Below are 24075 nucleotides of genomic sequence, written 5' to 3'. Positions count from 1 at the left end.
AAAACAAGCCAGCACTGCAAATCAGAATTGAGTTTCCAGTTAACTTACCAGCTGGTTAAACAAAGGTAAAATGAATAAATGAATAAGTGAATGAACAAACAAAACAAAAGAACGCAAATTATGTCCATACATTCTTTAGCTCTTGTTGCTATAGTATGACATCCTGCTCATTGGTACAGGATGTAAAATACTTGTCATTAAATCAAGTTCCCTAGCCAAAGTATTCAAATGTGGAATTAAATAAATAAATGTATAAGTAAATTCACAAACAAACAAACAAATAAAGAAACATTTTCATTGATAATCCAGGTGTTAGACCCCTTAAGATTAATTATTGAGGGGCCGGTGAAAATAAAAGTTGAAACTGGCAACTGAACACAAATACTATACTAAAGTGTATACAAAATATATATCTTGTAACAGGAGATCCATTTTCACTGACCAATGCACAATTGGACAATCGCAGAGGGAAGCTAAACATAAACTAATGATGTGCTAGATGGATTTTGTCTGCAACTCACAAATAACCGCGCTGGTTTTTTACAACTTAAAGGTGCCATTGTTCTGCCCTAGCTTCTGTGAAGTACCTCTTTCTGTAGGCCTTGTAGCACAGAGAGGGCACATTCCTGAAATTAGCCAGCCATCCTGCGTAGCTCAACCCTACGTCATTCACAGCTACATCATGCAACAAGTATTCCATCTTTTTGGGAGTCACGATTAGTTCAGGTCTAATTTCATTAAGGCGGCTGGAAATCTGCTATTAAAGCTTATGTGTGTGCCAATTTCTGATGTTTTTCTTTTCATTTTCCATCAAAGCTGTAGGTCACTTTATTTTGTTTCTTTCACAACTAGTAGTCTGTCCTAAGGAATATACAAATGGTATAATGTATTACATTATAAAAGTATAGTAATATAGTATTACTATTATACTATATTATGAATGTTCTTGCAAAATTATTCAAATTACGTTGACTTTTAGGTAGAAGAACACGTCTCATATGTAGCTTTTGGTTTGCAGTCTATATGCAGCAGATCAACAAGCAGCGGTTGCGAGAGAGAGATGAAACATGGACCCCTGTCCATCTGAATCCTTTCATGCCATCGGCGAAGTAATCAGCGGATACTTGCCAGTTGGCACTGGAGTGGTCCAGATACGATCCAAGAACTTGGGGATCATTCGTGCAGGACAGTGTGGTGTATGCCTTACAACAATGATTCACACAGCAGTCCCCAAACAAAAATGATTTACATTAGGAGATGGATGAAAAGTTGAATGTGTATGGCTATAACTGTTTGACCAACTGAATTGTCAAATGTTTTCCTCAAATTTGCTCAAGCTTCAAATGCTGATGTTCTGCATTTGAGACACAGCTCATGCAAGTCGCCAAAACTATTGTTCTTGAAACTGGTTTCAAAGTTAATATAAAACCTTATAACTTGTGTGTACTAACATATGGCTGTGGTATGTCTGAATTTTTAATTTCTTGTTGTTACAGTATGATATTATGTGCATTGGTACAGGCTGTAACGTACCATCTAATCCTGTAGTTCAAAAGTTTTGCTAGTTCCCTTGCCAAAGAATCCAAATGTGGAATGAAACCATTCAGCATTCTATGTTACCAGTGCCAAGTTTTGAGGTGAAAATAGATGGGCAAAAACCTTCCACCTATTTTGTAGTAGTACTATAAAAGTGTAAATATCTCAAAATCTATTTACTGCACACACATGGTTTGTGTGCATACAGTGTACACAAACATTACACTAAAATATAATTAAAAATGACAAAACGCCTTATGGTTTTATAGTTTAGCAAAACGTCCTTATATTTGTGCCGAAACTTGATGTCAACTTATGTACAAAATATTGTAAAGATATTGACAGGCATTCTAATTCCACATGAGTTTTCCTTAAACTGCACCCAGTCCTCAAGTGTCCCCAAATCTATCCAAATACAAAACATCTGTATATCTTTTTGTCAAAAAAGCTTTGCATTCACCCATTCATACACATACTCACACACCAACGGCGATTGGCTGCCATGCAAGGCACCAACCAGCTCATCAGGAGCAAATGGGGTTTGGTGTCTTGCTCAGGGACACTTCGACACAGCCCGGGCGGGGATCGAACCGGCAACCCTCCGACTGCCAGATGACTGCTCTTACTGCCAGAGCCATGTCGCTTAAATGAGAGTAAGCTCTCCGGATGTTTATTCATTTGACTCCTGAATTGTATATTTTTGTTCTTATATTGGAACATGATTATTTAATGAAGATAATGATATCAAGGATGGTTAGAATATGCTTGAGTCTGTGACCAGGTCAGGGTTGTAAACTCTTAGTGTGGCATGGGGGAGTATGCTGTTTTATTGGCCTGCATTGCAAATAAGAAACTGATAATAATCTGCTGTTTAATAATAATAGTAGAGAGTCTTTTTAACAATCTGGAATCGCTATTTTGCAGGTTTATCACGTCACAGTTGCTTGTATGATGTAAATATGAACGCAACAATAATTTCAGACGTCGGCGACTCAACCACTAGGGGGCAGAGCGGATGGGATTAAACTGATCATTGGTCTCAACCTTTTCATTCATTTCATTTCATTTTCAAGTGTGCCAATAATCTGAATAATCCATTGGCAGGTAAACACAATTTCTTTATATCATGTTAGGGATTTAATGATAAATGAAATGTAGAAAATGGCTTTTAATCAATAAGTATACACTTAACAACAAAAAATACATATTGCTTTCTTAATTACTGCATTAGCCTTCAGCACAAACTGAAATAACTCAGCTTTCCATGGTAGACATTCAGAAACCATAGCAGCATCACAGTTTCAATCATCAAGTGAACTACCACAATGTTGCCTTCATCCATATCAAATCTGTAGAATACCTTGAGCATTTCATATAAAAAAAACTTTAGTTTTTCTTCCCCATTCTCTCTATTAGACTTCCTGTATACCTTTGTTTATATCGTACCGTTTAGATCTTCTTGTTTAAGTCTTAGACATCCTTATATAAGGCATTCCTGTTTTTGTTTCGAATAGAATACAACTTTCTAAAAGTCAACGCTGACTCTCATGATGTGAATCAGATGCAGATAGTTTTATGAGGTGATTTGGGAGTTGAGGAATGTCTCCTCTGGCTTTAATGATCTATCCGCTGAGTATCTCCGGGCTGGCTTTACAGGCACGTGCAGTAGACTCTGCCAAACTGCTGTTCCAGCAATAACCTATGACCTTGCTAATTGTTCTTTAACAAGGCTTTGTTTATACTGTGGAACAGGTGTTGCATCAGATTCGGTTCTCTGAATCCATGGCCTAGACCACGTCTTTTTTTGTTGTTGCACAAAGCCAGTTTGGAATGTGATCCGCCTATGAGGCCACACTCTCAAGGATATTTGGAATTCCAGTGGGATAAAATAAACAAAAATGTGGCCGCAGCGAAGTTTTCTTCACCCTGCTGGGAGAGGCTATTCTTGAGATATCAATATCTCACCAGCGGCAACCAAGTGGCCAACACATGGTTGAGCTTTTTTGGCTGTTGAGTCTCTTTTGAACACCTTAGTGCTTATTTGGTACAAAGCTAAATATACAAAATACATAAATTATCCTACTTTGCAGTGAAATATTCGCTCTACATTATCCATACCCAAACGATTGTCAATCCACATCGTGGCTATAAAGCTGATTGAAGTCAAGTCATAAGGCATCAAATTTCTGACGTTAAAAACATGATTATAAATCGAACCTCCCTTAAAATGTTTGGTGGGATGTAAATCATTTTAGCTACTGTTTTGTTTTTTACTGTTTACTTTTTACAGCTTACATTCTTTTTACCAACAGTCCATTTATGCAGCTAGACATTTACTGAAGCAATTGAGATTATATATCTTGCTAAAGGGTGCAATGGCATTGCTCCACCAGGGAACCAAATCTACAGTATTGAAGTTACAAGCTCAATTCCCAAACCATTATGTTACGCAACCACCTATTTTTTTCCTTAACAGTTTTAGTGCAATATTTGATATGTGTTTTGTTGTGCATTCCTTGTAGCTGAGCCAACATGAAAAAACAACTTCAATCTTAAGTTTGATGGAGAATACATCTTTTTGGAATAAATCAACATTTACTCATTCTTCCCGGAATCAGAGTATGGAGGGGCCTGCCTGTGTTGTGTGTGTGTGTGAGAGAGAGAGAGAGAGAGAGAGAGAGAGAGAGAGCATGGGTTCCTGTAGAAGAAAAGTAGATTGCACCAGGCTTTGATAGGTTTTCTCAGAGTGATAATGAATAAAGGTGTTTTGAGACAACAATGCATATCAATTGAACAATAAAATAAGACATAATTATGCAAGCTGTAGGTTAGGTTAGGTTTGCGCTGAGATTTCAGTGAGAAGGTAGTTCTCAGAGCAACCTGAGAGGATCTGTGGGTGCCATTCACACTCTGTTCTTTGTCGTTATAGCACCTGTTTGCCTGGGGGTGGGGGTGGGGTATTTGCATACTGTTGACATGGGCAGTGAGAAGACATGGCCACCAAGATCTTGCCCTCACAAAGCTACAGTTGCATGCTTGCATACTAAGTGTATACCTAAAAGAATATATATATTGTATAATAATTTCACAGCCGACTATTCAAATAGGCCGACGTCATTTTCATTTTAAACATTTATCCACAGGGACTTGACATCCAAACATTCTCAAGGGAAAAGTTATTTGTAAACAAAAACACCAATAACAGAAATGCATGGACTGAGGTGGTAAATGCTAGCCTTGCAATGCGAGACACCATTATCTGAATAGTATTACCTAGTCTTCAGGGGCTCCAATTATGGTGTTCTAAGGATAAAGTGTGGCTGTCACAGATATTTCCAGAGTTATTCTGGCATTGATGCTCCCATAATAATTTAATGTGAATGAAAATCTTTTCCTAGTAAACAGTATGCACACACATTCCAAGAGGTTTGAAGGCTAGATTCTCTGGGAGCTTTCTGGAAAACGGACTGACAGGGCCCATTCTTTAGCAGGTACCAGAACTGTGCAGATGGTCTACTTCAGCTGTGAATAAGAGATAGCATACCACACATCCATGTGGAAGAGTTGTTGACAAGGAGAGCGGACAAGTCAGATGACAGATGACAAGCGGACCCCCCCACTCCCAGGGGTCCAGTCCAGCATGAATTTGGCACAAAAGCTGTTCATGCAGTGGCAAATATGAATACATTTTTCTTAATCCATAAAAATGGCTTGAGAAACAAAAAAGAAAAGAGGTCATATTTCATATATATTAAGGTTTTTATTGTATTACTGAAATGTTTCTGGCATTTCAATACAAAATTCCCACACTTTAGAGGTTCACAGAAACATCAAAGTATGGGTCAACAAACTTGAACAGGGTAGCTAAACATAGCCCTGTTGGGGTTTCTTTTACACTGTTATAACTTAATTGTAATGCAAATCTTTGGCATTATGTTCATGGCACTAAATGCTTATTAAAGAATACAAATATTTATACAAAATATATTAAGTTTTCCATTTCAAAACTTTCTGTAAACAGAGCTCAAATGACAAAAGGGTTAGCAAATGAATTCTCCTTGTGTCGCTCTGGCCAGCAGAAGCGTCACAGTAGAAAATACCAAAATAAAAGAGTAGCATTTGGAGAAAGTAAGGGATTATACATTTCTGAAACAATACAATCAATCTTCACTCCCCTCAAGCTCACAACAGCCAGTCCAGACACACCATTTCTTTCAGACAACCTATTGATGAGAACACAAAGGACAGACACATCAATAGAGACTTCCAATAGTTCTCCATTTAAGGTGAATAGAATTCCACACTGTGGTTTTATTAGCTCACAGCTGTTGGGTTCTGTTTTGCTGCGTTAAAACAGTGAGAACATGGATGTCAGAAAATAAACTGACAATCAAGGACCAGATAAGGCAAGTTACGTCCAAGGTGCTGAATATAACTGCTTGTCAATTTTGATCAAAAACAATGAACAGAACCAGCTACATTGGCTACGAGGAAATAAACAGACCAAGGAAATGAACAGAATGCTTGCCATCTTAAAAGTGTGTAAATACAGATAGCTGTGCTCTCCCAGCAGAGCCACTCCAATGGGGAGGAATGTGGGAAGATTACGGAGAGGCAATCGGGCGGTAGCCGTCCTTGGTCCAAAACGATAACCTGCTCTTCAGAGGCATTCGAAAAATGGGGTCTTGCGAAAGAGGCCACTCGTCTCTGAGAGCGAAATCCTAAGTGTCTCTTACAACATTAAACAGAGCAGGCTGCCGTCTCTTCTCAGCTCTTAAAGTGAGGTTCCCCACTTTCATTGTACGGTTCACAATGAGCTTCGTCGGGCATTAAGACGGACTAACCGGCCGCAGTGTAAATTTAGGCCAGCTAATCGCGGTCCGCTGTTTATTGATGTTCGCCAAGAACCGCAGTCGCTATGTGGAACTGTTGCTGGGCAGTGTGGAATTACTGCTGCGCAGGGGCAATAGTTGCTACGCAGCACTCGGCTGCTTTGGGGCAGGGGGGAATGCGTTGCGCAAGGAGTCCTATCAGCTTAATGCGCCACGCTGCATGAGGGAGGCCAGCAGGCAGAGGGAACAACCAAAGGCCCGGTCGCCATGGGAGACATCAGGCATTTTTGTCACATGAGACACTGTAAACACAGTATGCTTTTCTTACTAAACAGATATGAGAACACTATAGCTCGACACCTCATCATACAAGGGAAACATACATAATCACGCAAATATATTAAGAGGATGGTAAGTCAATGCATTAATAATAATACAAAAATAATTATAATAATAATAATAATAATAATACATTCAGGATTCTTTTCCATCTTGAAGGCAAGAACTAAGTGCTGCAACGACAGCACTTTTCACACAAGGACATGAGAAGCAGCAGCTATTACAGAAAAGGGTTTCTATGTACACAGTCTCTGAGTCCATCAGCTGCCCTTGGCAGGTGAAACACTGTCCATGTACCTCAAAGGATTCACGCCATTTCTTGCACCAGGCAGATTAATATAACAGCAGAACCAACGCAAGCCCTTTTAGAGTAGAGGTGCACTGAAGGAAAGCTCAGCTTTCTTTTTCGTGCGGCACTACAGTCCGGTCCTTTCCGTCCAGAAACAGGCATGTACTTTCCCGCCTCAAAGTGGCTTTCCACACTCGGGAGGAGCCAGCCGGTCTCCGAAGACCCTTTTCTCTCTTCACAGCCTCCGTGAGGCCGAAGCATCTTCTTTCCGTGAAACCACAGGAGGGTATACGTCACTTTCTGCCTCGTCGCAGCTGTTGCAAGTTTTTGTCTTCGACGAATCTCCCGTGATTCTTCAGATAAATATTTCCACGGCCCCGGCCTCCAAGCTGTTGAGGCCTTTGTACACATTGATAGGGAGTTGCTTCTGCTTTGTATTATCTAGAGAGAGAAAGGAAATAAATTATATTAGAGGAGGTAGCCAACACTGTAAGCACTACAAATAATGATACAAAGATGCTGGAAATTATATCTGGGTGGGTATTGGGAGTAAAATCAGCACTATGCTCCAGGGCTGTAAACTGGCTGAGGTGGAATCATGACTGTACGCTCGACTTACGCCGACAGACTCGGTCACTTATTAGCCATGGTTAATGCGGCTTGGCTAATATGTGACTGCGTGTTCACCTTGGCGGTGTGCAAGCGCACGCTTCGGCGGAGGACCAGAGAGGCTTGTTTTCTAAGTGCCGCTGTACACCTGCACAAATACACCCAAATGGCTCTGCAAACAGGCCGCGGTGTTCGCACGGAAAAGCAAACTGCCCGCATGTGCACACAGTGGCAACAACCTTGACAGTGACAGGTACGGACATACGGTCAAGGTTTAACGAATAAATTGCTAGTGGCCTGAATGGAAAAATTCCACCATTTCCATTACCGAGCACCCCGGTTACAATTTAACCTTGCGAGTGTGAAAGCACTGGCCAGCTCTGCTCAGCTGTGCTATAAATACATAACAGCCCGTGTACCAATTAGCATGAGCTGAATTTTACTGATCTTTGAGTATGGGGAGCAGAGGGGGGTTAGCCAGGATAAAGAAAACTGTCTTTTCTCCAGCAGTGATTTATTCCTCACAATGTTTCTCAGGTCTGCCTTGCTTGCAAGGGTGAGCCTGCTCTGGCTGAGAAGGCCCATGGGTGTTTGGAGTTAGGGCCTTTCATCTGACTAAAGAATAAAGCACCTTGCCTCTGATCTACAATCCAAAGGGAAACCCCCACTGTTGCAATGGGACTCACCGGGACTGGGAGCTCCTCCGGAGACCAGGGCGCCGGCAGGCTGGGCCGTAACCGGAGACTCCTGCGGGAGGAGGTCGACCTGGGTGCCGCAGTCGCGGTTCGAGGGCTTGGGGGAGCCAGACAGGAGGCAGGAAGACGCGACAGCTGTCTGGTCATCCGAGAGGCTCTTCCCTATAGCGTGCAAAAGCAAGGGGAAGCCCGTTAATTACCGCCCGGTCTCGCCTGTTGAGTACACATTTCTCTCTCTTTGCTATTCATAGGATTAACGCGGGAGACATTACACACATTTTCCGGAAGGCCATGCAGGGACCGTGTTTATTAACATGTCGCAGCCGGCAAAACCATGTAATTGCAGACTTTGTGGATCAGGGTTAGGTCAATTCCAATTCATTAACTGAAAAATGACTAATGTTCTGACATTTTCTCTGTTATATCTCAATTAATGACCTAACTGCATCAAAATGGAACTGACCCAAACTCTAAAGACTGGACCTGGGTTCAAATAGTATTTGTTTTGGATTCAAATCCTTTTTTTGCATTTGACTAAGCTTGCCTGGTTTACTGGAACAAATTAAATGATTCCAAGGGAGTAAACCCCATCTGTTCCTCCTTGCAGGCTAAAATGCACCAGGCAAGATCAATAAAGCACAGAAACATATTTGAATCAAAAACTACTACTACTTGACTCAGGGGGGTATACCACAAAGCAGGATTACTGTAGAGTTGGCTGGATAAGTTCAGAGTAAAACCAGGAACAGCTGTTTTTACTTCAGTCCATGTTCCAGTTTTGGAAGGGTTCCGGGTTTTACTCTGTAAACATATCCATTTAACTCTATACCCTGCTGGTCTGCTGCAGATGCAGCCATTTTGAACCTGCTCTGAGTGACTCAGCGCTCACCTTTCGGTCGGTCCATGGGGTCGGCCAGGCAGCTGATGGAGGGCACGGACTTGGCGGGGCGTAGGCCCGGCTGATCGACCCTGGCCTGGTCGCGGCGGGAACGCTGATGCAGCACGTTGATCATCGCGTCCTTCTCCAGGATCTGCGCGTACAGCGCCCGGATCCTACGCACAACACAACACAATGCTTAGCAATGCATACCAAACTAAAACTACATGCTATAAAAATATACACTTCAAATGCCTTGAATTTCAGAAAATGTACTGGATAACTATTGAATACCCATCTTTAATGTTACTAAGAATATGCCAACTACACCTACAGTACATCATATTATAAGGAGTAAGCTGGAAATTGGAACAAGGAAAGATGGAATTTACCATACCTGTTCTCCATCTCCTGATTTCTCTGATTGGCTGTTGGTAAATCCTCATTGAAGCTATTTTTGGGGGAGTGACGGGGTGAGTGGTTGATGATGGTGGTGTCCCTGTTGGTTAAACGTAAGGAAACAGTTAAGAAACCATAACATCAAATAAATAAACACAATGTCAAGGCATATCTCCCCGATTAGACCAGTGACCAATGACCATTGACCAGTGAGCAGTGACTCACCTCTGGGCTGCTGCAGTAGCAGCTGCGTCCATGGCGAACTGGCGCATTGTGCTCTCCTCCAGATACTTCTGCTCCCACCTGGTCATATCAGCCTCCAGGGCCAGAATGCGCTCCTCTTTCTCCCGCAGGCTCTCCTGCAAGGAGGCGCTGCTCAGCTCGCTGGGCGTGGCCGAACCCATGCTGTGCGCCTGCCTCTGTCGGGGACACAGAGAGGAGAATGTGGTGAGGAACATTCCCGGGTTCACAGAGGACTTCAAACGGAGATGCGATAGAAGGCACTGCCTCCCTGAGAAGGGTGCATCCCAGTACACATAAAAATGTACCCTCCTTTCCTCCACTTATCTCCTTCTCCCATCTGGAAGTATGGGGGCAGAGCAAAGGAGGATACACTTCTTTGAGTATCAGGACACACCCCAGGTCTTCGGTGAAAAACAAAGGTTTGTCGATAGCAGACATGGATTCAAATTATTTTCTGCATTCCACTAAGCTTGCCTGGTGTATCGGAACAAATGATCCCAACAGCATAAATACCCGGCAGTCTGCTCCTCCTTGCAGGCTCAGATGCACCAGGCAAGATCAAGATCACAGTAAAGTATCCGACTCCCAAGCCGATGCCATTCGAGCCCAGGTCCGGCGGGCAGGGCGGCTCACCTGCTGCGCGCGAAGCGTCCTGAGCTCCTGCTCCAGCCGCAGACGCAGCCTCTGCTCCAGCGTCTCCCTCTTCTCGCAGGCTGCCTGCAGCTGGCCCAGCGCGTGCTGCAGCCGCTCCACCTTCTCCACGTACGCCCGCTTCCGCCTCAGCTCCTCCTCCAGCTGCCGTCCGTGCGACTGGGCCGAGCTCAGCGCCCGCTCCAGCCCCTCAGCCCGCCGCCGCTGCTCCTCGCCGGAGGCCCGCAGCCGTAGGACCTCCCGCTCCAGGCGCTCCCTCTCCAGCCGCTGCTCCTCGTCTGGAAGGGGGGTGACAAGAGAGGTTTTCGACGTTAGGGTTCGGCCATTTTGTTTTGTGCCGACGACGTGGATCGGAAACGAGGTTGCCCATCGCAGAATTACAAGCTAATTTGTCACTTGGGATTCTCCACAAAAAAAGGCTGTGAAGTCAAATTGGGGAACTTGCTAAAATGAGGGTGGGGTTGGGGTTGGGGTGGATACTTGAATGCCTTTTCCCTCTGGGGATATCACCCTCCACCCCCAACTTCCTGCTCTTAGGTCCTGGAGTTTGAACAAAGACCAGAGCGCTTGATTTACACAAGGCCGTCTGGAATGCAAGGAAGAGCCAGGAGGAGCCGCCTACTCCCTGTGACCCACTTATGGGCATTCCTCTGAGGGAGACCCCACACCTCAAACTGGCGCCTCAACCCTCCACCCGGGGCTCTTATCTAAGTCCCACCACTTCAGATAACTCGATTCCCATGAATGTCCCAGGCAATAAGAAGAAAACCCAAGAGAACGATGTAAACATGCTTCATGTTGCTCAGCAGCAAATTATTTTCCCCCACTAACAACCCTTCTCAACTCTTTTACTTTCACTCAAGCATTTTTTCTTTTGGTCACACCAGACATTTAATCCCCTGAACAAGCTTGGAGAGCTTTCACCATTAACCACACTCTTAGAGTAAGTACAGATTACACAACCTAAATGGCTTCCACTTTGAGAATGCACACCCTCCTCAGTGCCACAAACAGAAGTGCCCCTGCAGAAAATAGAAACCCCTCATGTTTCCACTGAATCTCCAGAAACTACAATATGGTTGATATCAATCATCTGGGCATTCACCATTTCATACAAAAGTGTCTCACAGATCATTTATTTGCTGGCTTACTCTGAGGCCACATAACCACCAGGACTCAATTTGTTAGCTCTATAATGTCTATAATGTAGGATTTAGCATTTACAACAATTGACAATTTGACAGGCCTTCAGAGAAAATGCACTAGTATTTAGTTTAATGCTACAGCCTTTAACTAAAGTAGGAAAAGCACTTCTAAATCAAGAGCATTATTAGTTAGGTTTGGAATTCTTGGCACTATAATCATTGTTCTGGTATTTCTTTGTAATCTAGACAGGGCCATTTAGCAAACAAGACAAATAAATGAATTTCAGATAAGAAAAAGCCACCTACATACTTAAGGCCCTAAACTGTGCTCATGCGCTGAGATTAATGGCTGATCAAATCAGGAGCAGAATCCGTTCAAAAGTAAACAACGTTAAAGGGGTCTTCCTGCCAAGTCTGTCGGATCAGATCAGATGTTGTTGATCCGACACAACATGAAAAAAACAGAAGTAGCAAGAGAGAGTAGCAGGCTTGGTCGGAACTCCCCCATTCCCTCATGCCTTTGGGTCACACAACAGCCCAAACAGGGAACACGGTCGGCGAGAACCAGTATACCGCAAGTGGGCGAAAGCCAGGATGAGAGCTTCAGAGCCCTGGTTCCAGCAGCTCCGACTGGGGAGAGTGAAAGACAGCTATCTGCCGAATCTGTGGGAGGGAGGCATCCCTGGTGTGCGGAACAGCCTGAACTGGCCAAAGAATTCCAAGAATCCAGGCCACATTTATGGCCCCTATGAAGAAAGGCTGCTGCTCATATGCCAAGTGCAGCTCGCAATTGGGAGGGCAGACTACACATTAACCAAGCCTCCAGCCATCCCACAGCATACATTTACAGACCATTAGTGCTCGCCATACTTAACCCAGCCCTCAACGAGTTACAGGCATTTCACTGTCTCTAAACATTGATCAAAACAAACTGCCTTGCATTATTGCAATAGTTCAGACTCCCATATCGTAAGGATCTGCTTAATTGGGAGAAGCACAAAAGATTCACTTCAGAATTTTCTTAGGCGAGAAATTCTGCACATGGCATGAAGAACGCAATCAAGCAAGTGTTTTATTAAAAACAGGGGCTTCAGGAATGCATTGTTTTATATAACAGCCCAGATTGTCGGAGATTGCATTTCTGTTTTGTTTTAGATTTGGGTTTTTTTCCTGTTACAGGAAGGAAATTCCTTAGAACCCCACCTCCCTGCATCCCCCCCCCCCCCCCCCCCGAAATGAAGGCCTCATTTGGTGTTGATTACTGATGTCATTTTGATTCTCATCCCCCCCCTTTATGCATTCATTTAAAACTGTTTTTATACATCACAGAGTGTCACAACTCAGTCCTTTGGCACTTTGAGGCAAACCACAACACAATTCCCCAAACAGTCAGCCCTGCCAGAAACCTCATGCTCATCTGCAGGCTAAAGTTTCTCAAGCTTGCAGTATCAGAAATACATAACCAGGGCACTATCCCAATCCAACTAATAAAAGCCTGACTCAACAGAAATAAAATAACTTTAAAGTCTTGCAAAATCCACCATATTTTTGTAGGTCAAAAACCTGAGTCAGAGTTGAACTCCTGAGTCAATTCTACTGATCCTTGGTCTCACACCTCAGAGACACGAAACTCTTTCAAATAGTCACTAACTCAAAGACACTTCAAGGGGGCTTGAACCCAAACAAGAGCATGTTCCTTTTACGATCAGGCCTTTTAGCCGTTTATCGGAAAATGAGAATAACTCTCCACTTACTTTGCTCAGTGAGCTTGGCCAAGACATGCTGGTTTTGGTCAGCAGCTTCAACTTCTTTAGCAGCTTGCTGGCTCGCCGTTTCCAGGCGGTCTGAAACAGAGAAAGGTCAAGCCAAATTGGTTACAAATTTCCAGTGGAACACGACCACACAACCAGCATCAATGTGCCTGCAAGAGATTCAAACTTTCCAAATGCTAACCAGGTGGTCCAGGGCGTCAGCACACTGGTCATGTATGCCACATTTTCTTTGACCTCAAGTGGATTCAACCCATGTCAAACTACATGACTGGCAGACTGAGGCTGAAGGGCCAAGGGGCTTACCTCTCAGGTCTCGGTTGAAGTCGTGTAGCCTCTTAATCTCAGCCTCCAGCTTGTTTCTCATGGTTTTCTCCAGGGTCTCCCGCTTGGTGCAACCCTTCATGAGTGTCTCGTAGGCCTCGGATATCCTCTGGATCTCCAGCTCCAGCTGAAAGACAGAGACATGTGTTCTTAACCACTTTTCATTATAAGCCTCGGAAACATCTGAAATATTTTTACAGTCACCTCAATAAACAAAGATCTGCTTCACACGGCCCAAAATGGTGGTGGACTGTGTATGCATGTGAGCCTGGCTGCCTCATTTATTACATGTACTCACATGCAAACTGACACAGCTCCTCTGGGACTGGGAACTGAATCAACATTTCTCAGAGCCAACACACCAGTTCCAGGTGTTGCCGCATTAACTTCTGGAGTTGGCTGAGAGCCAGCTTGGTGAAGCAGGGAGCGGAGGGGAGGGGCATAAGCCACAGTAAACGTGTACAAACCTCCGCAAAGGAAACATTACTCAAATCATATCTGCCTGGGCGTATTTATTCCAGGCAACCAGCTTGTGTAACTTTCCACCTCTATAATTATCATTCTTTCTGCATGAGAGAGAGTGAGGAACCTAGGTGATGCAACATATCGTTCATGGGAGACGTTCAAGAGCGGCAACTGAAATTCGGAAGAAATGTACGGGGCTAGTCATGGAAAAAACAAGGCACAAGGCCTCATTAAGACTTAAATGTTTGGGGGGCTTTTATTTTCAAAGAGATAAGAGGCCATTCTCTTAGACCTGATCAACCAAGTCAGCTAGTTAAGTCTGTTTTCCTATTCAAAGCACCCACACACAATAGGATCTCTGTGCTCACATCAGACAGGGAAGAAGAATGAGGGCATGAACCAGCCCGTAAGGAGGCTGGCAGTGAAGGAATAAGTGAAGGCTGAAAGTGAATAAGGCCTTTCATTCTTGGAGAGCCAACTGTCAGGGCTGCCTGTCGCTTGCTGTACTCAAAGCCCCTCAGCTGTACTGAGGTCAGGGCCCCTTGTCACACCCTGACATCTCCTGGATTAGTCGAGGCATCTGCAGCCTCTCGGGGTGCGGGCAAATGCTCACCAGGGGCCCTGACAACAAAAGCAGGGTTCAGCTACATGACGGCTGCTTTTCCCTTTCTCTCCACCTCCCCCCCATTCCTCAAACATAGGCAGTGCTCTTCAACCAGCCTGCCCAAGAAGCACTCCCAGTTCTGGGCCTTTGCGCCCAAGAAGGATTATGGGATTTGTCTCTCTCCGATACGCTTGCATTCTGGAACCCACAGCTGGGCCATTACTGCCCTTAAAAACAATCAGACAAACGGTATCGCTGATGGTTTTTTAAGAATTACAATGGCCCCATTGCTACAGCAAGAACGGCAATGCCCCTATTGCCCCATAAGCTTGTTCTTCACCAATTTACTTGTATTTCAGTTTTGAAATAAACCCACCACTGAGAGGTATCCTGCTTAACATTACAAAACAGAAGAAATTTAATATTTAATATTGTCACACCATTTGGAATGCAGATGACCACAAATGAAGAAAAAGATCAATTACTCCTCTGTTGTACATTCCAGAGTTGCTAGAAAGCTAATCTTTCTGGTATGTCAATCTTCCTGGTGTGGCAATGACTAACATTGGATCATTTGAGAAATCCACACCCTTCGTAAACCATATTAAAACCAGACTTCACACCCTACTGCCTTAATATTGGATCTTCAAATGGGTTTGATAGGTCAGTGATATTTGTTATACCATTCATGCCCACAAGTATCTTATTAGATTTAACTCTCCATCCAGAGAAAAGCACAGGCATGATCACATCTCTATGAAGACAACAATGGGGTGGAAGGAGTCTTGCAAAAGAAAACTTGCACAAGTCCTCACCTTCTGGATTCTCATGGCCTTCTCGCTGTAGCCCTCCAGTTCCCTCCTCAGCCTCTCATTCTCCTTCATAAGTGCCTCCATCTGAGCCATCTGGTTGCTGCTAGAGACAGCATGGGCTGCCATGAAGGCCTCCACGCCAGCAGAGGTCAGTGTGGGCAGTGCACTCTGGCGAGCCACCGGTGGCTGAGCCTGCACATACCTGCAAGAAGGACTATGGTTATGCACCATCAACCAACAATGTTGATTTATTAGCTGGAACCCCACACCAGATTCTCTTTTTGCTATTGAGGTAAAGTGATGTGAAATTACTCAACATTCATTACTTGTCATTCTGAGTGACAGTCCATTCAATCCATTACATCCATTACCTGTTATGTTGGGAATGGAATGGTGGTGGTGGTTGTTCACTGTAGCACTGTCCATGCTCCTGGGAATGGCAAAGCATGTATTCAGGGCCCTTGACAGAGAAAGGGTACTCTGGTGGGGGGCCGCGTTGGTCGGGGGTGTACTGGGAGCCCTGACTGGGGTGCAACTCGTGGTGATTGTGGTAGCTGGAGAGCTGTGGGTAGCTGTGCGAGGAGCTCAAGGCCATGCCAGCCCTGGTCCCGTTCCGCTCCAGGGACAGCTGCATTAGCCTCTCGCTGAGCGAGCGCACGTGGCCCCGTTTCAGGTCCCGCAAGGCCTCGTCCTGGAGGTCCATCGCTTCCATGACCGTGGCCTCGGGCAGGGTGTAGGGAGCCAGCCCCATCTGCCCTCTTTGGGAGGCCAGGTACTGGGAGTGGGCCTTGGCCTCTTCGTAGGTGGGCAACTCCTCTCCGTGGAGCTGGTAGAGCTGGTAGCTCTCAGAGTGCTGGTAGTCCCCCTGGTGCTCCTGGCCCTGGGGTTCCTGTCGGGCAGAGAGCTGGAGGAACTGGGACTCCTCCTGGGTGAGGCTCTCCAGGGAGGAGCGAGGACTGCCTGAGCCCCCGCCGCTGCCCCCGCCGCGCAGGGCCTGCTGCTGGATGGCCAGCAGGGTGCGGGCGTCCGTGGGGTTTCCGAAGCGCAGCTGCTCCTGGATGAGCCGGTGCAGAACCGTGCCGGACGATTCCTCCGCCGTTCTCATTCTCAGGTGTCGTCGAAGCGAAAGGGAGCGATGAGTTATTCACACTGGGTGGAGGGGGAAAGGGGGATGCTCGTCTGATGGGGGAACCTAGATGGAAGAGAAGCCCGACCATCAGTGACATATTTAAGCAAAAACAAAAAAAGGAAAAATGTAAAAAAAAATGTACTTCCTTGGTTTTCAAAACACCAAAATACACACTACACCACTTCAAAGAAAAACACATAAACCAGTCCCGCCGACCTATGAATATATCATATTAAAATAGCTTGGGCAGAGGACTCCTCTGCCCAAAATATTTTAATGTGATATATTCAGTTAAATCCAAAGACTGACAACCTGAGCTGGAATAAGCAGTTCCAATTTTCGTTGGCTTCCAATTGTTGCCATTCCGAAGGTTAACACATGCCATTCTATTTATAACGAAAGTACACAAAAACGTAAGTTGGAAGAGAATGTTCAGAGCCCAGATTTCCGAAAAATGCAGGAAACAAGGAGTGAGGGAGCGGTAAAACCAATGAGCCCACGAGGCTCCATTTGAATGCCGAATGAAACAGTGGAATCTTTTCCCCTCTAGGCCACAGGCGCCCCGAAACAAAAACAGGGCGCATACCAGTCGTGACTCCATGGGGCTACATGTTATAACTCTCAAGGGTTATTACCATAGCAACTACATATTTGCCCCAAAATATCAATTAATTCCCCCTCAAAAACCGCTCTTTTGGCACCCGGGACAGATGCATCGTGCATTGAGGTTGAATGTACCGAACAAATTGTAAAACAACTTTAAACTGTAAGACAAAAATAAACGCACAGCTCGTGAAAGCATGTCTACACCGCAACAATATTTATTGAAGCCAGACTCAAACAAAAAATAATAGATGCAAAGCTCGTGAAAGCATGTCTGCACCACAACTAAATTTACTGTGTCGCACAAAAAAATGACAACCGAACCCACGTGATCACACTTTGAAAACACTTAATAATGACTTATTATTTAGATTAAGCAATGCGGAATGCGTGGATGGGTGTTCCTTTATGTAGATCACTTCCTGGGAAATGAGCAAATTCCTAATGTATTGCCTCACAAGTTCGTTTCACTCTTCTCTGGAATCCAGCAGTAAATTTGCCGAAAGAGTGACTCAACTATCTCCGGTAATATAGGTTTCTTTACGTTTCGCGAATGAAAATTACAATAGGACATAACTCCGATCTAAACTTTCGCAAAAGTAAACTTTCAGCTGAACAGCGTTTCCAAAACAGCGGAATCATAGCCAGCAAGAGGCAGAAACCATAGTTCACATTATTCCCAACAGAATATTTGCCATCGGTTAAAAATAAATACATTCCTCCATAAATAATAATCATAACCAATAAGCATATTGAGGAATTAACAGTCAATAGGGAACAGGTTCACACACCAAACTAAACGAGAACACACCATGAAACAAAAACACTAGAATATAAATAAAACAAAAATACTCACAAACTCAAAGTCTCATCACAGTAAGAGGTTGTGGATGTGTTTACTGCGTGTATTTATTTCCGTAAAGTGAATCCTCAATCTTTCATTCGAAACCCTGTACAAGATCCACTGTTCGCGCTTGTGGATGTGTCCGGAGTGTGTGCTTGCTGTAGACTGAACTCCGCTGCGAGCGCAGTGAGCTAATAAATAACTGAGGCCTGATTGTTCACTGAGCCTGGAATGTTTGGAATGCGCGAGCTCCAGGTTCTCCCGGGATCAAATGTTGAAACCGCGCAGAGAGAGAGAGAGACACACACACACAAAGAGAGAGAGGGTGTGTGTGTGTGTGTGTGTGTGTGTGAGAGAGAGAGAGAGAGAGAGAGAGAGAGAGAGAGAGAGAGAGAGAGAGAGAGAGAATGTTTGAAGGTAATAGAAAACTTAATGCTTTTTTAATAATTGGAGAATCACCCGCAGAAGAACTAGTCCGCGACAACTCTGTTTCACGCGTAGATGGTTTTCAGAAGTGGGTCCTCCTACTGGATGACACAATGGCATTGTATGGTGTGCTTCCTTGGTGGAAATAAATTATCGGAATATGTTATTGTATAGAAGAACATTCTGAAATTCACATTTCTTTCTTTTAACATATTCATTCGGAAAATAATTGTCGTACGTTAATCGAATTTAGACAAAAGCAGTGCTTTTTATTTTGGTAAACCTTTATTTTCCATTGTTTCCCAATGTTTTAGTATCTGCTGTAGTTTTCTTAGCTCTACGTTTTTAAACAATTGAGCTGTTTCCATATACCAATTATTAATCTCAATGCTGACGGCATTATTCATAAGAAAAATAACAATTGTCTGGTAAGATGGGAGCAGCATTTGAAGGACACTGAAATAAAGGATGAAAGGGAGCGGTTCATTTCCCTACTAAAGACCGTTAATATGGTAGCTAATCACTCTCTGCACGGACTGCATGTAACAACAACAACAACAACAACAATAAGAAGAAGAAGGGGGGAAAACTAGAAGCAAAAATAAAATAAAAAAGTGGTCAGGCCAAAAAAGGTTTAAAGGAATAAAAGACATGTCACAACCACACATAATGTTACCCTGATGGACAAGAGTTACAGTCCTGAAATGGTATCTTATGTAGCAGACATACATGTACAGTGTGTCCAACTGCTTCTGGTTACAGAAATCAGAGGTATGTCCACTGCCAAGAAAATCAGAAAAACGTGCCAGGATATGGTCGCCATGTGCACAAAGGCCCAGCCAGAATGTGATGAGTGATATCAACCCATCTATAGGCTCAGTGTAAAGCTCACAGACCACATGCCAGACATGACCGAATCGGAGTAGCTTGGAGCCACCATAATATGTCCAATTTTGTCCTCAGCTGGACAAAAATGAGATGTGATTAAGCGTTTTAGGAGCCCACGCTAACAGCAGGAACGTGACACGAAATTCAGATGCTCGAGACAGGCTGAATTCAGAAACCCAGCGATGGCTTTGTGAGAGCCATCTGTTCCCATGTAAATATTTGACTCCTCCCTGGAGTGCCGTTTCTGAATTATGGAGTTTTCGCATACGTGTTTGTGATTGTGCGCCTGTGTGTGTGCATGTATGTATGTCGTGTGCATGTGTGTTTGTGCACACGTGCGGGTGTGTGTGTGTGTGCATATGCACGCGTGTGTGAAATTGTATCTGTTCATGTGAAGGAGAGGACAAATGCTAGGCAGGCAGCCTTCCAGCTGTCCCTGAATAAAATCCATGCCTCAATCCCTCTAAGAGGTACATTGTTCTCCACACACCAGGCAGTATAGAATGAGCCTCCCCATCTGCTGCCCCCATCACCCCCAACAAACAGATACACATGCACACACACGCATATATGTGCAGCCTTCCCCTACTAGTCACACACACACAGACACACACACGCACACACATTGATAGTAGTTTTCAGAAGGCGGAGTAATATGGGCACAATAACATGGTCATGTGTCATTCAGTCAGATCACTCCCATGTCAGGCAAATTACAGTTAGCAAACAACAGGTATCACATTTCTCAGCTATCGAGGGTGTATCACAAACCATTGTATTCACATTTATTCTATTCAAAAGGAACTGTAAAAAGTAAAAAAATGCTCCAACCAGGCCAGAATTATTGAACATGCAGGAACAGTAAAATTGCTAATATTGTGTAAGCTAACATTTATTTGTGTGTGCGCGTGTGTAAAAGTATGTGTGTGTGTGTGTGTGTGTGTGTGTGTGTGTGTGTGTGCGGCATGTAAAGTAGTATTGAGCACACAGTTGAGTGGCAAGGAGCAGTGCCTCAACCCCCTTTGTCCTCTGGTGAAAGAGGAAATTACTGCATTCTCTGCATTACCATGTCAATGGGGGCTGATTGAACCACAGCCACTGCCACAATCAGTGGGCTCCCTGCAGCCGCCTACATTTTCTTCCTAATTGGAATTTTCCCTGAGAACAATAGAGCAGCATGCCAGGCCCAGCTTGTCCACACTTTCCACACAGACACAATGGTGTCAATGTAAGTATCAACATACCCTGCAAATTATTGGACTGTGACCGTGTGTGTGTATGCCTGTGCTTGTGTGCGTGTGTGTGTGTGTGTGTGTGTGTGTGTTTGCGTGTGCGCCGGTGCTGATAAGGACATATACTGTTATCGCAAAGTCCACCTTTTCTTTCTTCAACTGTCTACCCAGGCAAATACAGTTGGAATTTTAAAAATGCAAGCAACAATGGATGGGATGACAGACTAGTGATTCAATACACTTATCTGTTTTGTTATGTTTAGTCAGTTTAGTATCATTATAGATTCGCAGGTACAATTACGAATGCAAATGCAAATATCTCACAGTTTTCCATGTTTACCATTTATGCAGTTGCATATACATGCCAGATTAACAGAGGTTAGGACGGAACATTACATTACATTACATTACATTATTGGCATTTGGCAGACGCTCTTATCCAGAGCGACGTACAGTTGATTAGACTAAGCAGGAGACAATCCTCCCCTGGAGCAATGCAGGGTTAAGGGCCTTGCTCAAGGGCCCAACGGCTGTGCGGATCTTATTGTGGCTTGTCCAGGGATCGAACCCCCGACCTTGCGTGTCCCAGTCATTTTACCTTAACCACTACGCTACAGGCCGCCCCGAACAGAATGTAATGTTCCTACATGTTCCTGTTTTGTTTTACCAGTCTCACTGGTTTGCACTCTTAATCTAATTAATTCTCAGAGAGATCTTTCAAAACGCTTAGTTAGATACGTTGCTACAGTATTCATTCAAATGGTATCATACGAGACACGGAACAGTACATGAAAACATTCACTTCCCCAATGGAAGCTAGTTTCTCCATCAGTAAAAACATTGGTAGTCCTCTCCAATGCTTGTTTTCTGTTATTAAAAACTATAGCTGTTTATCTGAACTACAGCTACATGGGTTTTGTCTGGCAATATATTCCACAGTGAACAACCCCTAAAAAAACCCACAGAAACCCAAACCTGACCTTGCACCATTATCATGATTGTCAAAGCACTTGCACTTTCAAATGCACTTTCCAATAAATACAATAAAGTTTATATGACATGATTCTCAGAAAAGATGACAACCCAAAGTGTGCATGTTTGCTTATGTCTGCTAAATAAACTCAATAGAATGTCTACCTGTCTGTGAGTCTGTGTGTCTGTGTGTGTGTGTATGTGTGTTCCTTTCTGTGTGTCATCACAAAAGATACTATGAAAACATCATGTAGGAATTTATATTCACTGTTTGGTCTTATAGAAATGTCTAACCAGTACACTCATATATAAACAGTTAAAATTTAAGACTTGATATTGTTAAGTCTCTGAGCTATTCGGAAACGTTAGGTCCCGGTGGTGTTGGGGAGGGTGTAGATTGAATTTGCATGTGGCCAACATTTCAAATGCAGTCAATAGTGGTGTAGCCTCAGGCTGGTGGGGCACTGGGCTAAAATGTGATTGTCATCTCTAAAGCCCCCTGGCTGCCACTACTCATTTGCCTAACCAAATCTGCTGTGCTCAGAAGCTACAGCTGGCTGTTTGGAGCAGGATGCAGTTCTCCAGCTCCCAATATCAGCTGCAACTGCGGGGTTCATTCAGGTACTAATTTCCATAATAACTGCTCTATGTGGCGTACAACACTGTCCACAAATTTACACACGTATCGCATCTATGCTGCCGCTTGCCTGTCTATATACGTACAAAGACTCTATCATCATCTAATTGGAACACTGACAGTCAGAAGCAAACTGAATAGCACCACTTTAAAGTGAAGTCAAATGAACAAACCACAATGGCATGCAAGCTCATAAGCTATTTCTATTTGCTAATTGGTATGTTCTTATCCTGAACCGTCTGACCATTAAAAGCATTAGACAAACTTAATGACCACTGGTGTTCAAACTGTGAAATATGTGTACTCCTTCAATGCTTTCCTCAAGAACAGTCCATACTATCCTTTCAAATGTACTTCCTGTTTCTTCTCCTTGTCTTCTTGTGTCTTGTTGTTTTCGACAGAAAAACTCCCAGAAGACCACTGTTGTGTTCATGTAGATAAAAATAAATAGCATTTCTTTATTTGCTTTCTGAGTATACAAAAAAAAACATTATTTCTTCATTCTAACATTAAAGGCATCTCACAAACCACTGATGCTTCATGTTGCTGTTCGTAGGCTATGAACAAAGATGCGAGGCATTCTTGTCTTCAATTTCAAATTTCAGTCTGAATTTGTGACGTATATCATTGCATCTACTAGTTCACCTGTAGCTAGGGTACATACCACTATCTCTCCAACAGGTGATGCAAAAAGAAGTTTCAAATAAGGTACGCTTTGTCTTCTGTAATTTCCATGACGTCTGCCCTTTTAAGGTTGGCGTCTGTAATTTAGCAAGTATCCCCTGGCCGCAGCTTTTAAAGGCACATTTTTGTCTTTTAATATTGACCGAAGGTAGCCTACTTCGGAGGCAGTGAGCGCATCACAAGCTGCGCGGAACAATGCCTCGCTCTGTCTCGACCATGAAAAGTAGATGCAAGACATTCTGACATTTACACGAGAAATAATTACACGTCATTCCACAATATTAAACAGCTATTAAATATCACATTTAATAAGTTCACCGTTATCCAATTAGTTCGAGTAGCCTATGTAACAGTTACATTTGCGCACGGCATCAGACGTTCATAGGCTACTTTTTAGATCTTGAACTGGAAAGGAAAGTTCCTTTCGCTGACCTGATCATTGGACCAGACTATGGAGAAGGGAAATCCGAGTAGGCTACGTAAACTGGGCCATTTACTAGAGCCGGAACCAACCCTTACTCAGAAGCGGAAAGGTCAAGCATTCCATAATGGCAGTGTTGCAGAAAAGCATTTAAAGTTGCAAAGCGCAATTACCTCTAATGCCCTAAAGAAATCACAAAATAAACAGCGTTTGTTTGGCCCATAACATAACTGCTTTAAGATTTAATTGAGATTCAGTGAGATTTGTTGTTTGGGCAGCAATTCTCTTTCTTAACACAATGTTTTGGAAACAAAATGTTTCCTGAACTTTTGTATAAAAAGTTTTTATTTTTCATTGTATTTAAAGTGACTTTTTGAATTGCACTGAGTTCATCTGTGTTCATTACCTCCAAACTTGAAGCCAGTTCCATTAGTTCATGGAATTTTGTCAATAAATGTGCCGATGAACTCAATTTAAAATCAACTGCTTTTAATGGGTGCCAGGATAAATTCAAAAATTCAGAAAAAAAACCCCAGAAGTGTAGCACAGGATCAGAATAAGCAACATAACTACCAAGTGAGTGCAAACAAGCAAATGTTCATTGCCTCTAGGCTTACGTGACACCTAACACAATCTGAAACCAAACACAC

General features: G+C 43.6%; 1 protein-coding gene across 1 annotated transcript; it reads right to left on the bottom strand.

The window, feature by feature from the left end:
- Nucleotides 1-5276: 5276 nt before the first annotated feature.
- Nucleotides 5277-18456, bottom strand: LOC133129440 (angiomotin-like 2a). The gene is made up of 11 exons (XM_061243538.1): nucleotides 18178-18456; nucleotides 15961-16781; nucleotides 15593-15791; nucleotides 13691-13835; nucleotides 13370-13459; nucleotides 10453-10748; nucleotides 9802-9995; nucleotides 9575-9676; nucleotides 9190-9353; nucleotides 8292-8462; nucleotides 5277-7437 (listed from the first exon to the last, which is right to left on the bottom strand). The coding sequence occupies exons 2-11, from the start codon at nucleotides 16692-16694 to the stop codon at nucleotides 7352-7354; spliced, it is 2181 nt and encodes a 726-aa protein (XP_061099522.1). The 5' UTR covers nucleotides 16695-16781; nucleotides 18178-18456; the 3' UTR covers nucleotides 5277-7351.
- Nucleotides 18457-24075: the final 5619 nt, after the last annotated feature.

The sequence above is a fragment of the Conger conger genome, chromosome 5 (genome assembly GCF_963514075.1).
Source record: "Conger conger chromosome 5, fConCon1.1, whole genome shotgun sequence".
NCBI classification, from domain to species: domain Eukaryota; kingdom Metazoa; phylum Chordata; class Actinopteri; order Anguilliformes; family Congridae; genus Conger; species Conger conger.
The sequence above is the reverse complement of the archived record's forward strand: the minus strand, read 5'-3'. Positions and strand labels throughout refer to the sequence as shown.

Excerpts from the sequence above, each read along its gene's own strand:
- LOC133129440 (XM_061243538.1), bottom strand. The coding sequence starts at position 16,694 with ATGAGAACGGCGGAGGAATCGTCCGGCACGGTTCTGCACCGGCTCATC. Across the intron at positions 9,996-10,452 it reads GGACGCTTCGCGCGCAGCAG|AGGCAGGCGCACAGCATGGG; the intron begins GTGAGCCGCCCT and ends TGTCCCCGACAG. Across the intron at positions 8,463-9,189 it reads CCCCATGGACCGACCGAAAG|GGAAGAGCCTCTCGGATGAC; the intron begins GTGAGCGCTGAG and ends TGCACGCTATAG.